The 17435-nt window shown below is 42.5% G+C and overlaps 1 protein-coding gene across 7 annotated transcripts in view; it reads right to left on the minus strand.

Annotated features, from left to right (window-relative positions):
- Positions 1-17435, minus strand: part of LOC141409950 (uncharacterized) — a 102286-nt gene that overhangs the window by 46821 nt on the left and 38030 nt on the right. For 3 of the 7 annotated variants that reach the window (XM_074036243.1, XM_074036238.1, XM_074036240.1), the window contains exons 2-3: positions 5025-5122; positions 4306-4512 (exon numbers count right to left, since the gene is read on the minus strand). Coding sequence is in view for 1 of the 7 variants with exons in the window: in XM_074036244.1 (XP_073892345.1) it covers positions 4306-4512; positions 5025-5122; positions 15252-15273 (327 nt within the window). In the remaining 6 variants the exon portion in view is untranslated. Of the gene's footprint in view, positions 1-4305; positions 4513-5024; positions 5123-9588; positions 9743-15251; positions 15274-17435 lie in introns of all 7 variants that reach the window. The other 4 variants (XM_074036241.1, XM_074036239.1, XM_074036242.1 and 1 more) reach the window with 2 other exon arrangements.

The following is a 17435-nucleotide window of genomic DNA, read 5'->3' on the forward strand; positions in this document are numbered from 1 at the left end:
AGCCAGGCATGGTGGCAGGCACCTGTAATCCCAGCTACTCGGGAAGTTGAGACAGAAGAATCACTTGAACCCAGGAGAAGGAGGTTGCAGTGAGCTGAGATCGTGCATTGCACTCCAGCCTGGGCAATAAGAGCAAAACTCTGTCCAAAAAAAAAAAAAGAGAAAGAAAAAAGAAAGAAAGCACTTAGAAGAGTACTTGGCACATCGTCGGTGTTACCTCTCCTTATAGTCCTCACTGCCACCCACTAGTAGCAGCCACGCCCTCGTCTGTTTCCCGGCTGGCCAATGCAGTCTGCTGAGGGGCTTTCTGTCTATGACTCTGCTCCACTTCCAATCTGGCCTTCACACTACCCTCAAAAGGATTTTATTAAACAAAACTTGTTCATGTCACTTCCCTACTAGAAACTTAAAAGTGGCTGCCCATTGCCCTTAAAACAAAATTTCAGATTTCTGATGACAGCTTTCAAGATTCAGCATGACCAGGCCTCTGCATGCCTTTCCAAGCCAATCTTCTACCATTTCTCCTCAATTCCTTTTGCAGCCACACAACCATTTCCTAAGACACAACTTGCTCCTTCTCACCTGGGCCTTCTCACCTCTGGGGTTTTGCAATGCTGGCCACTCTGCTGCAAACACCCTTTCTTTACCTCACCCCAATCCCTCACCTACCTGGGCTGTGCCAACCCCTGCTTATCCTTCAGGTCTCAGCTAAATATCACTTGTTTGAGGAAGACAGGCTTTTGTGAAGGTTAATATTAAGTGTCAACTTGACTGAATTGATGGATGCAAAGTACTGTTTCTGAGTGTATCTGGGTGTTTCTGGGTGTTGCCTCTCCCACTGGTAGAGGCAGGGCACTATCCAATCAGCTGCCAGTGCAGCTAGCAAAAGCAAGTGGAAAGGAGGTGGAAGAACCTGACTTGTTGAGTCTTCCGGCCTTCATCTTTCTTCCGTGCTGGATGCTTCCTGCCCTTGTGCACCGGTCTCCAGGTTATTCAGCTTTTGGACTCTTGGACTCACACCCGTGGCTTGCCAGGGGCTCTCAGGCCTTTGGCCACAGATTGAAAGCTGCACTGTCCATTTACCTACTTTTGAGGTTTTGGAACTGAGACTGAGCCACTACTGGCTTCCTTGCTCCTCAGCTTGCAAATGACTTATTGGGGGACTTCACCTTGTGATCGTGTGAGTCAATTCTCCTTAAGAAACTCCCTTTCGGCCAGGCGCGGTGGCTCACGCCTGTAATCCCAGCACTTTGGGAGGCCAAGACGGGTGGATCACGAGGTCAGGAGATCGAGACTATCCTGGCTAACACGGTGAAACCCCGTCTCTACTAAAAAATACAAAAAACTAGCCGGGCGAGGTGGCGGGCGCCTATAGTCCCAGCTACTCAGGAGGCTGAGGCAGGAGAATGGCGTGAACCCGGGAGGCGGAGCTTGCAGTGAGCTGAGATCTGGCCACTGCACTCCAGCCTGGGTGACAGAGCGAGACTCCGTCTCAAAAAAAAAACAACAAAAAAAGCAACTCCCTTTCATATATTCATATGTCCTATAAGTTCTGTCCCTCTAGAGAACCCTGACTAATACAGATTTAGCCTCCCAACTTAGAGAATGCCCCATCCTCTCCCTGTCCATAACATTTGCCACTGGGCTTTGTCATTGTCTGTTTTGTGTGTTTCTCACTGCAGATGATGAGCTCTGCTTTTTTTTTTTTTTTTTTTTGAGACGGAGTCTCGCTCTGCCGCCCGTGCTGGAGTGCAGTGGCCGGATCTCAGCTCACTGCAAGCTCCGCCTCCCGGGTTCCCGCCATTCTCCTGCCTCAGCCTCCCGAGTAGCTGGGACTACAGGCGCCGCCACCTCGCCCGGCTAGTTTTTTTGTATTTTTTAATAGAGACGGGGTTTCACCGTGTTAGCCAGGATGGTCTCGATTTTTTTTTTTGAGACAGAGTCTCACTCTATCGCCCAGGCCGAAGTGCAGTGGCGTGATCTTGGCTCCCTGCAAGCTCCGCCTCCCGGGTTCACGCCATTCTCCTGCCTCAGCCTCCTGAGTAGCTGGGACTACAGGCACCTGCCACCATGCCTAGCTAATTTTTTTTTTTTTTTTTTTTTGTATTTTTAGCAGAGATGGGGTTTCACCATGTTAGCCAGGATGGGAGCTCTGCTATCTTTTATAATTGTTTTTATTGCCTGTCTCCACACTAGAGTCTGAGCTATTTGGGAGCAGGGACTTCATTTGGTTCCCATCACGTCCCAAGAAGCTAGAAGTATGCCTGGCGCACTGAGTACCGCCTCAGTTAATATTTGTTAAATGAACTAAATGATGCCTAGGCTATTATTTTCCCAACACAGATGTCAGGTTTTTAGGTTGAAAAACATATATTACAATTCATTTTGGAAACTGAACGCCCAGCAAATCTTCTTAAAATAATATCATCTGTTCTTGTTCAGAGACCTCTCACCTTGAGAAACCTTGTACAATCTTCTCAGATGACTTCTCTGTACTTGATCATCTCTACTGTAATATATCTTCACGGAATAGGCTCCAGGGACCCCTAACCTTGAAGAAACCTTAGTTCATCTCTCTATAGAAAGATTTTTCTATCAGAAAGCCTGTGGGCTACTTTAACTTGAAATAATGACCTTAATCACATTTGACAACTCTTTCTACTTAAAATTATTTATGAGATTCAAGCGAGCAGTTAGGAAATTAATGACAGAGCTCACTTTAAATGGTCTTTCCTTCCTAATGCTTTTGCTATAATGACTCGCAACATAAGGTTGCCTTTGTTGGTTCTAGAAAGTAAGAAAAAGGCTTTCCTTCATTTAAAAATGTTATTTTAAAAATTTCTTTCCTTAAGCTAAAACAGATGAGATTCAGAAAGGGCATATGTCCCTAATTATTATGATTAAGCATTTATTCTTTTCACATTAATGTCTGGGCATCTTTTGGTCACCCAATCCTGTTCTATCTTCTTCTCTTTTTTGGCTTTCCTGCCTGCCACATCTCCTGATGGCAAAGAAAAAAAATAATTCAAAAGAGAAAAGTACACAATATACACAGATACACATATGTAGAGAGAGGGATCTTGCAATATAATCATATATGGGGAAAGAAGGATTTGCAGCAATGTCAATATAATCTATTAGTGTATATGTGTGTGTATATATGTATGTTTATATGTGTATGTGTGCATGTATGTGTATATATGTATATATAAAGACTCAGTTTCAACATGTATATCAATTTCCAGGGTCATCTTCATAAATGAGTAAAATTTTAATAGATGCATATGAACACATGTGTGTATGTGTATATACACATGTATATACATGTATACATGTATAAATATATACACATATATTCCATATTATGTGCATATAATGCATGTATATATACATATGTATACCATATAATATACATGTATGAAATACACATGTATTTTATATACATATGTATACTATGTAATATATGTACATGAAATACATTTATTTTTTATATATATACTATGTATTATACATACATAAAATACACATATTATATACATATGTATAATATGTATACTATATACACATACTGTATACTTTATAATACACATATATTATGTTGATATATGATATATATTTATATGTGTATTACATAGTATACATATGTATGTATACATGCATTATATATACATTTATAAATAACAAATACACATTTACATATATACTGTATGTGTATACATATACACATATACATATACAAACAATATACTAATATATTCATATTATTTGTATATAGATGTGTGTATTATCTGTGTATATTATACATATATAATATGAATATGTATGTGTATATAAACCCATATGTTCATATGCATCTACAAAAATGTCATCCACTTATGAAAATGACCCCAGAAATTAATAGATGTACTAAGTATTTCTGCCCCTTACAAAACTACACTGCCATACACATTTGTTTGAATTTTTAATGTTTAATAACTCCAACGTTTCTTCAAAGGAAATGTTAGTAACCTTTTTGTTTGGCCTAAATGTGATACTTTTCCTTTCTTCCCAAAAACTCTCATATTAAGCCAAAGTAAATTAAATGCCCTCTAGATTTGGGGCTAATTCCTTGACACTACCTGAAAAACCAGGAGACAACCCAGCATGCTTGAAGCAGCCCAGAATTCCTGCTGGGGTGCATCTTGCGCTTCTTACACTGTGTGCTCTCCACCTGAGCTGGACAGGTCTCCCCGCAACACTGCACTTCGTCCTTGTCCCAGGGGACATGCGGCCTTTTCAGAAGAAGCTAAGGCCTTTCTTACTCACCACTGTTGCAAGAAGAATTTGACAGCTTTCTTTTCTGTGAACTTCTGGGCTTCCCTGCTCTTCCAAAGATCGTTCTTTCGCCATGCCCAAGAGCTGGCAAACTGTCCACCGCGAGCTGTGTGACACAGAATCTGCAGGACGTGGGGAAGGCCGTGCCGAGGCTCTGTCATTTTGATAGAGTTTTGGAAAAGGCGTCTCTTGTCTCTGCTATTCTTGGGAACGTGATGTGTGAAATGAAAGCAGAACAGTGTATCAGTAAAATAGGCACTCTCCACAGGGGTTTGACAGCCACCTTAGTAGATAATGTAATAACAATGTGGCTCACACTTGTAATCCCAGCAATTTGAGAGGCCAAGGTGGGCAGATCGCTTGAGTTCAAGATTAACCTGGGCAACACGGCAAGACGCTGTCTCGACAAAAAATTTAAAAATACTGGCCATGTGTGGTGGTGTTCACCTGTGGTCCCAGTTACTCAGGAAACTGAGGTGGGAGGGTCACCTAAGTCTGCAGTGAGCCAAGATCATGCCACTGCACTCCAGCCTGGGCAACAGAGCAAGACTGTCTCAAAAAATAAAAATAAAAATAAATAGCTCTGCTAAGCATAGAAAGTGCTCCAGGGAGTACCCGGATTCAGTGTCGATAGAATGTCCGTGCCACCACAAAAATAGGAGAGACAGTGATTACAGCACACAGCACAGGAAGCAAGGAAAAGCACTTACATTTGCCTCTGTGGAAGGAACCAACAAGGCCGTGGGAAAATGCATAGCAGAAGGCAGACGCACAAACCCCTGGGAAACTGAGAGAGCAGCAGGATGACCTAAAGAAATCCAACAATGAGTATCAAGTGGTAATTTGACTTGAACAAATGTAATTTTTAAATAAATTAGCAAAACCAGAAAGAGAAAAAAAAGAAGGAATGGAGAAGCCAGATATCTCCTCCCACTTGCTAATGCTCGACTGTCAACGGGCGGCCATCCCTCCACTCCCTGTTCCCCATAAGGGCTGCCCTCCCGCTGAGTCCAGCTCTTCAGGAGGCAGAGTGGAGCTTTCAAGTGTTTCTGCAAACTAGAAAACCTGAGTTTCTACGACATTTTATTATTAATTAGACATGCTAATTAATCCAAAGCACATCACTTTCCTTCCCTGTACCTCAATTCCTCTCTGTCAACTAAGGAATTTGGACTAAATTATCTCTCAAATTCCTTTAGCTTGACTGTTGCATGCTAACTTTCTGAGTCACCTTTCATAAATGTGGAAATCTAAAGCCACTATTGTTCCAGTCTTGGATCCATGTAGTAAAAATGTTTGACCAGTTTAATTAAAGTATCTTTTCTACCAAACACAAACGTAGAAGTTTGGGAGAATCTAAAAGTAGATTTACCAGTAGTCAGTACTATGGAAAGGGAAGATCTTGCAAGTTAATATCCTACTAACTAGATCTTAAGTGGATCTTAAGAAAAAGGAGGCCGGGCATGGTGGATCACGCCTGTAATCCCAGCACTTCGGGAGGCCGAGACACGTAGATCATGAGGTCAGGAGTTCAAGACCAGCCTGACCAAGATGGTGAAACCTCCTCTCTACTAAAAATACAAAAATTAGTTGGTTGTGGTGGCAAGCACCTGCAATCCCAGCTACTCGGGAGGCTGAGGCAGGGAATTGGTTGAACCTGGGAGGCAGAGGTTGCAGTGAGCCAAGAGCACACCACTGCACTCCAGCTTGGGCGACAGAGCGAGACTCAGTCTCCAAAAAAAAAAAAAAAGAAAAAGGAACCAGGAAGGGAGTTTGCAGAGCAGCTTATCCCACTTTAAGAGTTCTGGAAGCAACAGAAGTTACTATTAACAATCCCTTTTTCCTGGCACAGAGTTTGATTGTTAGGACATTCTGGGAGAGACTGGGAAGATGGATCATGGAAGACTCTTAATTCTGCGTGTGTGTGTGTGTGTGTGTGTGTGTGTGTGTGTGTGTGTGTGTTTATAATTATTTTTTTGAGATGGAGTCTTGTTCTGTCACCCAGGCTGGAGTGCAGTGCTATGATCTTGGCTCACGGCAACCTCCGCCTCCCGGGTTCAAGTGATTTTCCTGCCTCAGCCTCCCGAGTAGCTGGGACTACAGGTGCATGCCACCACGCCCAGATAATTTTTGTATTTTTAGTAGAGACCGTTTTCACCATGTTGGCCAGGCTGGTCTCAAACTCCTGACCTCAGGTGATCTACCCACCTCAGCCTCCCAAAGTGCTGGGATTATAGGGGCAAACTACTGTGACCGGCCTGTGTATCTCTATGTGACTTAAGTCACATGTTATCATTGGATTCATTAAAATAAGTTCAATAAAATTGATGAAAGATAAAATTTCCACAGTGAATGTTTATCAAACTTCTTTCGGGTTTATTTTGCTTAAGGGGGAGCTCTCTAGTGTAATCCTGTTGTAACCAAGCGAGTTATAGAGAAATGCCACACTTTGAGACAAATTATGGAGTCCTTTATTAGCCGGCGACCGAGAGGCAGCTAGCGCTCAAAATTCTATCGGCCCCGAAGAAGGTGCTAGATTCTGTTTTATACTATGGTCTAAATAGGAGAGGGGGGTTTAACTGAAGCAATTTTACAGAAGAAGAATAGGCAAAAAGTTAAAAAAAAAAATTGGTTATAGAAGCAGTTACAAAAAATAAACAGTTCCAGGTGCAGGGGATTAAAGTATCAGTAAGACATAAATGCAGGGGCTTTAGGTACCTTCCACCGAGCCCATTCCCAGGAGCTGCTGGTACAGCCTGCCTCAGTATCTTATCAGCAGGTGCATTCCTGGATGTGCGTGGAGTCAGCGTGCACTAGTTATTCCCTTAAGGGGGATAAAGGGGACTGCAAGTGAAGAAACTAAAATGGAGCGTATCCGGCTCTCTCTGCTAAGAGAGAGTCACTCAGGTTAAAACAAGGTAGGTTATCTCAATCCTGCACCTCTTCTCCCCTGTCCACTAAGAAGAAAGACAAGATCTTAAAGATCACAGCCCTATCCCACTCTGCCAAAAAGAGGGGAAAACCATAATTATTCCCTCAGGGAATTTTCTCAGCGTCTCCTCTGCATTTCCTTCAGTCAGCTTGCTTACTCCATGGAAATTTGCACTTCCCAGTGGTTGTCCAGAAAATAGCCATTATCTTACTAAGGTCAGAAATATGACAGAAGTTTTTGCCTAAGCAGAGTAAGAGTCAGAATGATAAACAAAAGGGATAATTGAAATTCGCTAACTCGTCTTTCAAAGAGAGCCTTAAATGAATTTGTCCTCTTCTGCCCTCTCGCTGATTTTTATAAATTGTTGGCAATCTTGCTTGCCACCAACTGTACTAAAGGGGAAGAGGGGAGAGAAGGACTTACCAGAGTTAATAGTACTAATATTTCTACTACCTGGCATAGCAGAGGCTACTAGAGATCTCTATTTTCTGTTTTCTATTATTACCCATTTTCTATAACAGAGGTCAGCCTGTGTGCCAAATCCAGCCCACCACCTGCTTTTGTAAATAAAGTTTTATTGACACTGATATGGTTTGGCTTTGTCCCCACCCACATCTCCTCTTGAATTGTAGCTCCCATAATTCCCATGTGTTGTGGGAGGGACCCGGTGGGAGATAATTGAATCATAGGGGCTTTTTCCCCCACACTGTTCTCATGGTAGTGGGTAAGTCTCATGAGATCTGATGGTTTTATAAGGGGAAACCCCTTTCACTTGGCTCTCATTCTCTCATCTGCCATCATGTAAGATGTGCCTTTCACATTCCACCATGATTGTGCGGCCCCCCCAACCATGTGGAATTGTGAGTCCATTCAACCTCTTTTTCTTTATAAATTACCCAGTCTTGGGTCTGTCTTTATCAGCCGCGTGAAAAAGCACTCATACAGACACACAGCCACGAGCATCCATCTGTGTAGTGTCTATGGCTGCTGTCGTATGGTTAAATATGGCTGCCATCGCAGGGTTAAATAGTTGAGACAGAGGCCATGTGCCTCACAAAGCCTGAAATATTTACTAACTGGCCTTTTTTACAGGAAAACGATTGCCAATTCTTGTTCTATAATAATAGAACACACAACTTTAAGCAAGGTGCATGGCTGCCTAGAAGACAGGACTTACTTTTCCAGCCTCCGTGAAGCCCTGTCTTGTGTCTAAAGATTACCAATAAAATGTAAGTGGAAATTACGGGCCAGGCGCCGTGGCTCATGCCTGTAATCCCAGCACTTTGGGAAGCTGAGGCAGGCGGATAACCTGAGGTCAGGAGTTCGAGACCAGCCTGGCCAACATAGTGAACCCTGTCTCTACTAAAAATACAAAAATTAGCTGGGTGTGGTGGCAGAAGCCTGTAATCCCAGTTACTCAGGATGCTGAGGCAGGAGAATCACTCAAACCTGGGAGGTGAAGATTGCAGTGAGCTGAGATCGTGCTATTGCATTCCAGCCTGGGTGACAAGAGTGAAACTCTGTCTCAAAAAAATAAAAAATAAAGTAAGTGGAAATTGTGTGCAACTTCATCTTGAACCATAAGATGAGCTTGAGAATAGCAGTCATGCACAGCAGAGAAAAAGGGTGGGAACTGCTTGGTCCCCAACACCATGGAGCACCATGTTAGACTTGGACATTTTGCCAGGATTTCTAAATGGGAGGAAAATAAATTCTTATATTTTGGATTTGAAATCTCTCACAACTAAATATAATCCTAATATGTTGGGCTATATCCATTTTTAACATAAAATGTAGCGTAAGCTAAAAATATTTTTTTATATATCTTCCTCAAACAAAAACACATGGCATCTGCATTCAAGTCAAAGAGACGTTACCAGAGCCATTCAAAATAATTCCAAATAAGTGACCTCCAGACCATTCAGTAAAAGCATCATTATAGAGAGGTGGGTGTGCTCCTTATTTGCGTCTTAAGTTTTGTTTCTACATGCTATAATTTCTCAGTTTATCATCCTCATCCTTAATTGGGTGAGGACAGCATGTTATTTCTGGGAAGTATAATGACTATTAAAGTTGTCACGCCCTACGTAACTGGGAATGTCAAATTCAAAATGTGTGCTTTCCTAATGTGTCATGACAAATTAATAGGCATTCGTCAGGGGAGAATCAGGTCAGGTTGGCTATAGGTTGACTCTTCCTTCTTGCTGTTATTGTCTTTTTGCCTTCATTGGTGATTGGTAAAAACTGTTCTATCACAACAGGCGAGAAAGCTGTGCCTGGTGACACAGCAGGTGTGGGGCACATGTCTTAACAAAATGCCTTTTTATTAATTTAATTAGCACCTGTGATCACAGGCTGGTGATGCAAGAGTGAGAAGCCAACACATGGACTCCACAAAGGCTGCCTTCCGCCACAGCAACCATCACTCCAGGACTCCTTCTTCTCTGTCTTCCTCCAGTGCAAAGTCAGGTGTCACTCACTCCTGTCGCCTGATCTCTATTACATTAAAAAGGTGAAAATATGGGCCTTTCTGGAAATGTGACAATTTGATGAAATATTTTGTTTTCACTTGATGAGGAATGTTCCATAATTTGAGAATAAATGTAATATAAATGTTTAGAGTAGAATCATAGAATTTAGAATGGTGGAAAATATCCTTGAAATCATTTAGCCTCAGCTCCTCACTCTCTGGAAAATAAAACTGGGGCTCAGAAAGGTGAGGTATTTGCCCAAAGTTATGGAAAGATCTGGATTAGAAAACAAATTTTTTATTTATAATCCAGGACTCTTTCCATGAATTGGGTATATTTCTCACTGTCACCCAGGATGGAGTACACTGGTGTGATCTCAGCTCACCACAACCTCCACCTCCCAGGCTCAAGTGATTCTCTTGCCTCAGCCTCTCAAGTAGCTGGGATTACAGGCATGCGCCATCACACCTGGCAAATTTTTGTATTTTTAGTAGACACAGGGTTTTGCCATGTTGGCCAGACTGGTCTTGAACTCCTGTTCTCAAGTGATCTGCCTGCCTAGGCTTCCCAAAGTGCTGGGATTACAGGCGTGAGCCACCCCACCTGGCCAATGCGTTGTTTTGTTTTGTTTTGTTTTGAGACAGTTTCACTGTTGTCCCCTAGGCTAGAGTGCAATGGCACCATCTCGGCTCACTGCTACCTCCACCTCCCATGTTCAAGTGATTCTCCTGCCTCAGCCTCCCAAGTAGCTGGGATTACAGGCACCCGCCACCACACCTGGCTAATTTTTGGTATTTTTAGTAGAGACGGGGTTTCGCCATGTTGAGCCAGCTGGTCTCAGATTCCTGACTTCAGGTGATCTACTCGCCTCAGCTTTCCAAAGTGCTGGGATTACAAGCATGAGCCACCACACCCGGCCTAAGGCGTATTCTTTTAGTGTCGAGCTTTTTCACTTTTTGAGGAACTGTGACACTGAGTTTGACTAGGTGTGTAACGGGTTTTGGACCACAGGGACTGTTTCCCGAAAACATGTACTTCCTCCTCTCATAGCATGTTGGACAAATTAGGATAGCCACAGTCTAAGCAAGGTTATCAATAAACAGATTAAATGTTCAAAGGTCGTGCTATCCCAAGGTAATCAGAAAGACCTAAAAATTCAGTAATTTTGCTAATACATGAATTTGGCTCTGCCAGGAAAATCTCTTAGATTACAATCACCCCAAGCATCCACCCATTATCAAACACAGCTTTGCTATTCTCTTATTGTAATTGAGTGCTCAGTAACAACCCTAGAGTGATTTTTAAAAATTGTTTTTATTGGCCAGGCACGGTGGCTCATGCCTGTAATCCCAGCACTTTGGGAGACCAAGGCAGGTGGATCACCTGAGGTCAGGAGTTCGAGACCAGCTTGGCCAACATGTTGAAACCCCATCTCTACTAAAAATACAAAAATTAGCTGGGCGTGATGGTGCATGCCTGTAGTCCCAGCTACTCAGGAGGCTGAGGCAAGAGTAAGACAAGAGAATTGCTTGAACCCAGGAGGCAGAGGTTGCAGTCAGCTGAGATCATGCCACTGTACTCCAGCCTGGGCAACACAGCGAGACTCCATCTCAAAAAAAAAAAAAAAAAAAAGTTTTTATTGTGAAAAATTGCTTAGTTTCAAGTGGTAGTAACTTAGTTCAAATTGGCCCAGACCAAAAATAGGGTACAAATGATTGATTCATATAGCTGGAAGGTCTAAGGATATAATAGCTTCAGACAAGGTTAGGTCCAGGTGTTAAATGACGTCATTAAGAAGACGTTTCCGTCTTTCCACATTACCTCCTCTGTGTTAGTTTCCTTCTCAACGAGTCTCTCTGCTTGTGGTGACAAAAAGACTATCATCACTCTGCCAGGCATGGTGGCTCACGCCTGTAATCCCAGCACTTTGGGAGGCCCAGGCGGGCGGATCACCTGAGGTCGGGAGTTAGAAACCAGCCTGGCCAGCATAGTGAAACACTGTCTCTACTAAAAATACAAAAATTAGCCAGGTGTGGTGGTGCATGCCTGTAATCCCAGCTACTTGGAAGCTGAGGCAGAATTGCTTGAACCTGGGAAGCAGAGGTTGCAGTGAGCCCAGATCGCGCCATTGCACTCCAGCCTGGGCGACAAGAGCAAAAACTCCGTCTCAAAAAAAAAAAAAAAAAAAAAAAGCCGGGCATGGTGGCACACGCCTGTAATCCCAGCTACCTAAGGGGCTGAGGCAGGAGAATTGCTTGAACCCGGGAGGCAGAGGTTGCAGTGAGTCGAGATCGCGCCTCACTGCACTCCCGCCTGGGCCACAGAGTGAGACTGCGCCTCAAAACAATAAATAAATAAATAGTCTATCACCAGCTACAAACTTACATCCTACTCACTTAGCAACCTCAAAGGGTTCATATTCCCATTTGTGGAGCTGGAGCATGTGGTGAGAATACTTGAACCCCACGCACTGAAATGGGTCCAGTGGGAAATGCCCAGTGGCAGGCTGGTGAATGTTTAACAACCAGCTTTGGGGTTGGGGGTGAGGTCCTCATCTGTAATGTATGTTAATTTTCATGGTGGAAATGCTGTCACCGTGGCAGATTTCACACCACCAATGTGGTGCCTGAGCACTGGATTGGGAAGAGATGTGCAGGAGTAGCCATTAGGTAACATTTCTACCATATAGCTAAATGTATGGCCTCAAGATTGTCCATAATAACAAAATGTAGCAAAATAATCAGGAAGTGATGACTTTTGAGTATGTATTACCTTTGGTTTTAATATAATTTATTAAATCACAAGTTTATGAGCCAGGCACGATGGCTAACTGACGCCTGTAATCACAACACTTTGAGAGGCCTAGGCAGGACGATCACTTGAGGCCAGGAGTTGGAGACCAGCCAGAGCAACAAAACAAGACCCTGTCTCTATAAAAAAATTTAAAAACTAGCTGGGTGTGGTGGTGTGCAGCGGTGGTCCCAGCTACTCGGGAGGCTGAGGCAGGAGGATTGCTTGAGCCCAGGAAGCGGAAGCTGCAGCGAACGATGATTGCACCACCGCACTCCGGTCTGAGCAACAGAGTGAGAACTTGTCTCAAAAAAAGAAAGGAGAAGTTTTTAGAATTTAATGTTAAATAATGACTATGTATGGCCAAATTCCTGAAATCTTAACAATTGGCTTTTATGAGCTGGTGTGAGCAGATCTATCATACTACTGGCAAATGCTCCAAAAGGAGGTTTCTGTTGTTAGAAAAAGGGAAAACCAATGCTGAGTAGGCAAAGAGAATGGACGTCTCTGATAAGTGAGAGGTATGATTTTCCTGAAAGTTGAAAAGTAATCCCATTGTAGTGTGAGGATATGCAAAAGAAAATTTTGTCTTGCCCAAGACGTATTTCAAGAGAAAAACTTTGAGAATTAGGGAGACACAAAGACCTTATGTGTGTTTACCCCTCACAGTATCAAGAGGGAGCAGCTCTTGAGTAAGTACTTCTGCAACCTCAGGCCTAAGGGTTGGTGGTTTGGTACAGGACAGCCCCAGCAACCATACCTGAGATCCTGAACAGTCACAGAGATGGGGGTGAGCGTGGAGGACAGCTGGAAAAAAGAGCTTCTCAGTATACTGCGCTCACAGCCTCCAAAAAAGTCAATATTAATCATTTAAATTAAATGCACAAAGTTCTTAGTAAACTGATGGAAGTCTGGACTGTCATTTTTTGGAAATAACGGAAGTTGCCTGTCTATCCATATGACAAACATCCTCTATCAAACCTGTCTTCAATAACCCAGAGTCCTTGATCTCTACCCCTCTGAATTTCTGTAATTTTTATTTATTTATTTATTTACTTACTTACTTATTTTTAGACAAAGTCTGGCTCTGTCACCCAGGCTGAGGTGCAGTGTTACAATCTTGGCTCACTGCAACCTCCACCTCCTGGATTCAAGTGATTCTCCTGCCTCAGTCTCCCTAGTAGCTGGGATTACAGGAGCCCACCACCACACCTGGTTAATTTTTTGTATTTTTAGTGGAGATGGAGTTTCTCCATGTTAGCCAGGCTGGACTTGAACTCCTGACCTCGGGTGATCCACCCGCCTCGGCCTCCCAAAGTGCTGGGATTACAGGTGTGAGCCACTGCGCCTGGCCTTGAATTTCTGTAATACTTAATCATGACATGTGTTACCCTATGGTTATACAGTCAGTCCTCTGTTATCTGTGGGTTTGGTACCGGCAGATTCAACTAACCTCAGATCAAAAATATTTGAAAAAAATAAATGGTAATAATAATAAAACAATAAAAAAATAACAAATTTAAAAGCACAGTATAAAAACTATTTACATGACATTTACATTGTATTACATATTATAAGTAATCTAGAAGTAATTTAAAGTATATGGGAGGATATGCACAGGTTATATGCAAAAATCACAAAATTTTATATAAAGGACTTGAGCATCCATAGCTTTTCGTATCCCTGGGGATCTTATAACACATCCACTGCAGATACCAAGGGATTACTGTATACTCTTATTTTGTTATAAAAATATTTGTGGGTGAAAGTTTTATCCTGTGAAATGCATTATTGGCTCCTCGGTATTTATTTTTATCTCCAACAATACTGAACATAGTATTAAGCACGTAGAATGTATTCAATGAAAAAGCGTATTGACATGAAAGACTGGATGTAGGGTAACACATTACTACCTACTAACAGAACTTATTTTATGAAAAGACAAGGGCGGGATAGTAAGTTACATTTAAATGATATTTCTAAATCCTTGAAAGTGCCTAAAAATAGTTTAATCATTTTGAAATCTTTTTTTTTTTTTTTTTTTTTTTTTTTTTGAGACAGAGTCTCCTCTGTTGCCCAGGCTGGAGTGCACCAGCACAATCTCAGCTCACTGCAACCACCACCTCCCAGGTTCAAGCGATTCTCCTGCCTCAGCCTCCTGAGTAGCTGGGATTACAGGTGCCCGCCATCACACCAGCTAATTTTTGTATTTTTAGTAGAGATGGGGTTTCGCCATGTTGGCCAGGCTGGTCTCAAACTCCTGACTTCAGGTGATCTGCCTGCCTCAGCCTCCCAAAGTGCTGGGATTACAGGTGTGAGCCACCACACTCGGCCTGAAATCTTATTGATAATGCAAATTTAATTTTAAAATGTTTTTTACAAAGACAGTATAATGGTAAGAAGTAAGTTAGACTCTGTCCAAATTAACTCAAATTTTATATTAATCAGGGCCAATATGTGAGATTTCACTATCAATAAGACTTTACAGTAACACCTGTCTTCATCAGTCCCTTAGTACCATTATCCACAGTAGGAAAGCTGACCAAACTTGATAAATTCACAGAATTATAAAAAGGACAACTTTAAATTACATGGCCTGACTGAGCCAATGCCTTATGTTGGCTGTTGGAAGACAGATCACCTGTTTCTTAGGACAGAGCCTAAGGTCGAACCTTAATCCCCAGTGAATTTCCAAGTTGAATGTGGAAGTTGGCACTGAAACTGTTGGCAACCATTTTACTTACCTTTAGAGGCAAAGACATTTTCCTGGTAAGAAAATGGAGACAATTATCACTTAATCATCTTAATTGTTCATACCACACATTAGAAAAAGTCATAGAGTCTCAAATGCTATAATTATAGTGTCTTATTCAGCCTTTCTACTACAGCTGTTCCATAGACACCCCCCCATCCCTCACTAAAATAGCTTCAAAAAATTATGCTGTTCAGCTTTTGGTTAGAGTTTCCTAGTTTAAAGGAGATTTATACCATGTATCCGAAGTCATCTCCTTTTGATTTTTATTTCTCAGTCTTGTTGGGCCAGCTGCCTTACACAGATGGAAATTTGGTGCCTGAAATAGGCTGCGTCTGTCATGGTACCTGCCGGCACCATTTCTTCCTGTTTCATGTTGAATTGCATACATTTTTGCCTCTGGGCCTCTCTAGCCACACTTTAAATTATACCTAAATTTAATTTTAATTCCAAACACAATCTCTCAGAGCACCAAATAAAAACAAGTAATTAGAAGTTTGCAAGTTTGTGATATAACAATAACATAGAGGAACAGAAAAATGATGTAAATGTGGAATTTAAGAAAGACTGTGCCAGATTCACAAATGCTAAACCTCCCTCCCCCCGACTCGAGAGAGAAACAATATTTTTAAGCCATTGTCAAATTGCCCTGATATCCCAAGGACTTACAGAATGTGATTTAGCATAGCTAACTTTCCAAAACAATTAAACTACTACGCCTTTACAAATCAAAACCTTAAAAACCTAATCACTCTCATTTGAATGCTTTCCAAGATGTAATGTATTAAGTTTTTTGTTTGTTTGTTTTGTTTGCTTGTTTTTTGTGAGACGGATTCTCGCTCTGTCGCCCAGGCTGGAGTACAGTGGCACCATCTCGGCTCACTGCAACCTCCACCTCCCAGGTTCAAGCGATTCTCCTGCCTCAGTCTCCTGAGTAGCTGGGATTACAGGCGCCTGCCACCACACCTGGCTAATTTTTGTATTTTTAGTAGAGACAGGATTTTACCATGTTGGCCAGGCTGGTCTCAAACTCCTGATCTCAGGTGATCCACCCGTCTCAGCCTCCCAAAGTGCTGGGGTTACAAGCGTGAGCCACCGCGCCTGGCCTGTATTCAGTTTATAAATATAATTTAATCCACTTCTTAATGACTTGCAGTCATCCTTATGAACACTATTCCTTGAACTGCATTGTAACAGCATGGAGAGACAAAAATAAGTCTTAAGAATTTCCATTCAATACCACACGTGTTTGTTTGCCCTCTCTGTGCTAGACATGGTCCTGGGTTCTAAGAATAGAGATGAATGAAACCTGGGCCCTGCATCCAGGGTCTCCTATTCTCACTAAAAGAACCTGAGCACAGGACATGTACTGTGAGAGGTGGCAGATGACTGGCCTTGGACCGGTAAACGAGAATCAGATCGTGAGTGACTCTGGATTTGACCCTGATCAGGTTCAAAGGATCCCCCTAAGGCAGTAGGAAGAATAAACAGGCAAGGGGCAAAACTGGAGACAATGGGGTAAGTTTGGACAAGGCTATTCTAGTCCAGACAAGAAAGGCCGCCAACCTGAGCCAAAGCCGTAACAGATTTAAGAAGCAGAACTGACAGGATCTGTGTCCATCTTAATGGAATAAAAAAGAAGGAAGAATCTAGAGTGGTTTCTAAGACTCTTACTAGGTCAACTAGATAGATGACACCATTAGCCAAAATGGGAAATTCAGAAAGAATGGGCACAGCAGGAAAGGTACTGAGTTTGGTTTTTCATTTATTTATGCAACAAGTATTGACTGGCTACCTGCTATGAGCCGGTCACAATGGTTAGCAAAAAGAGAGAAGATCCCCAACCTCCTGGAGCTCACAGGAGAGAACTGACTGAGTAATCACGTAACTATATGTCTATACGTCCCCTGTGATGATCGCTAGCGAGAAGAACATGGTGCCGTGAAGGTTTGTCATTGCGGGATTTCACCTCCTTGAGGGTCAAGGGAGCTTCCTGAGGACTTAGTGTCAGAGGATCGGTGTCAGACGGGAAAGAGGAGCAGGAGTTAGCTAAGAGAAAGAGGGAAGAAAGACATTCACAAAGGAAACAATGTCCAAGGGGCCTATAGTGGGAGTGTGGCATTTTCAAGGAACTCAAAGAAAGCCAGTGTGGCTGGAGCAGGGAGGCCAGGAGATA

This window comes from Macaca fascicularis, chromosome 3 (assembly GCF_037993035.2).
Source record: "Macaca fascicularis isolate 582-1 chromosome 3, T2T-MFA8v1.1".
NCBI lineage: Eukaryota > Metazoa > Chordata > Mammalia > Primates > Cercopithecidae > Macaca > Macaca fascicularis.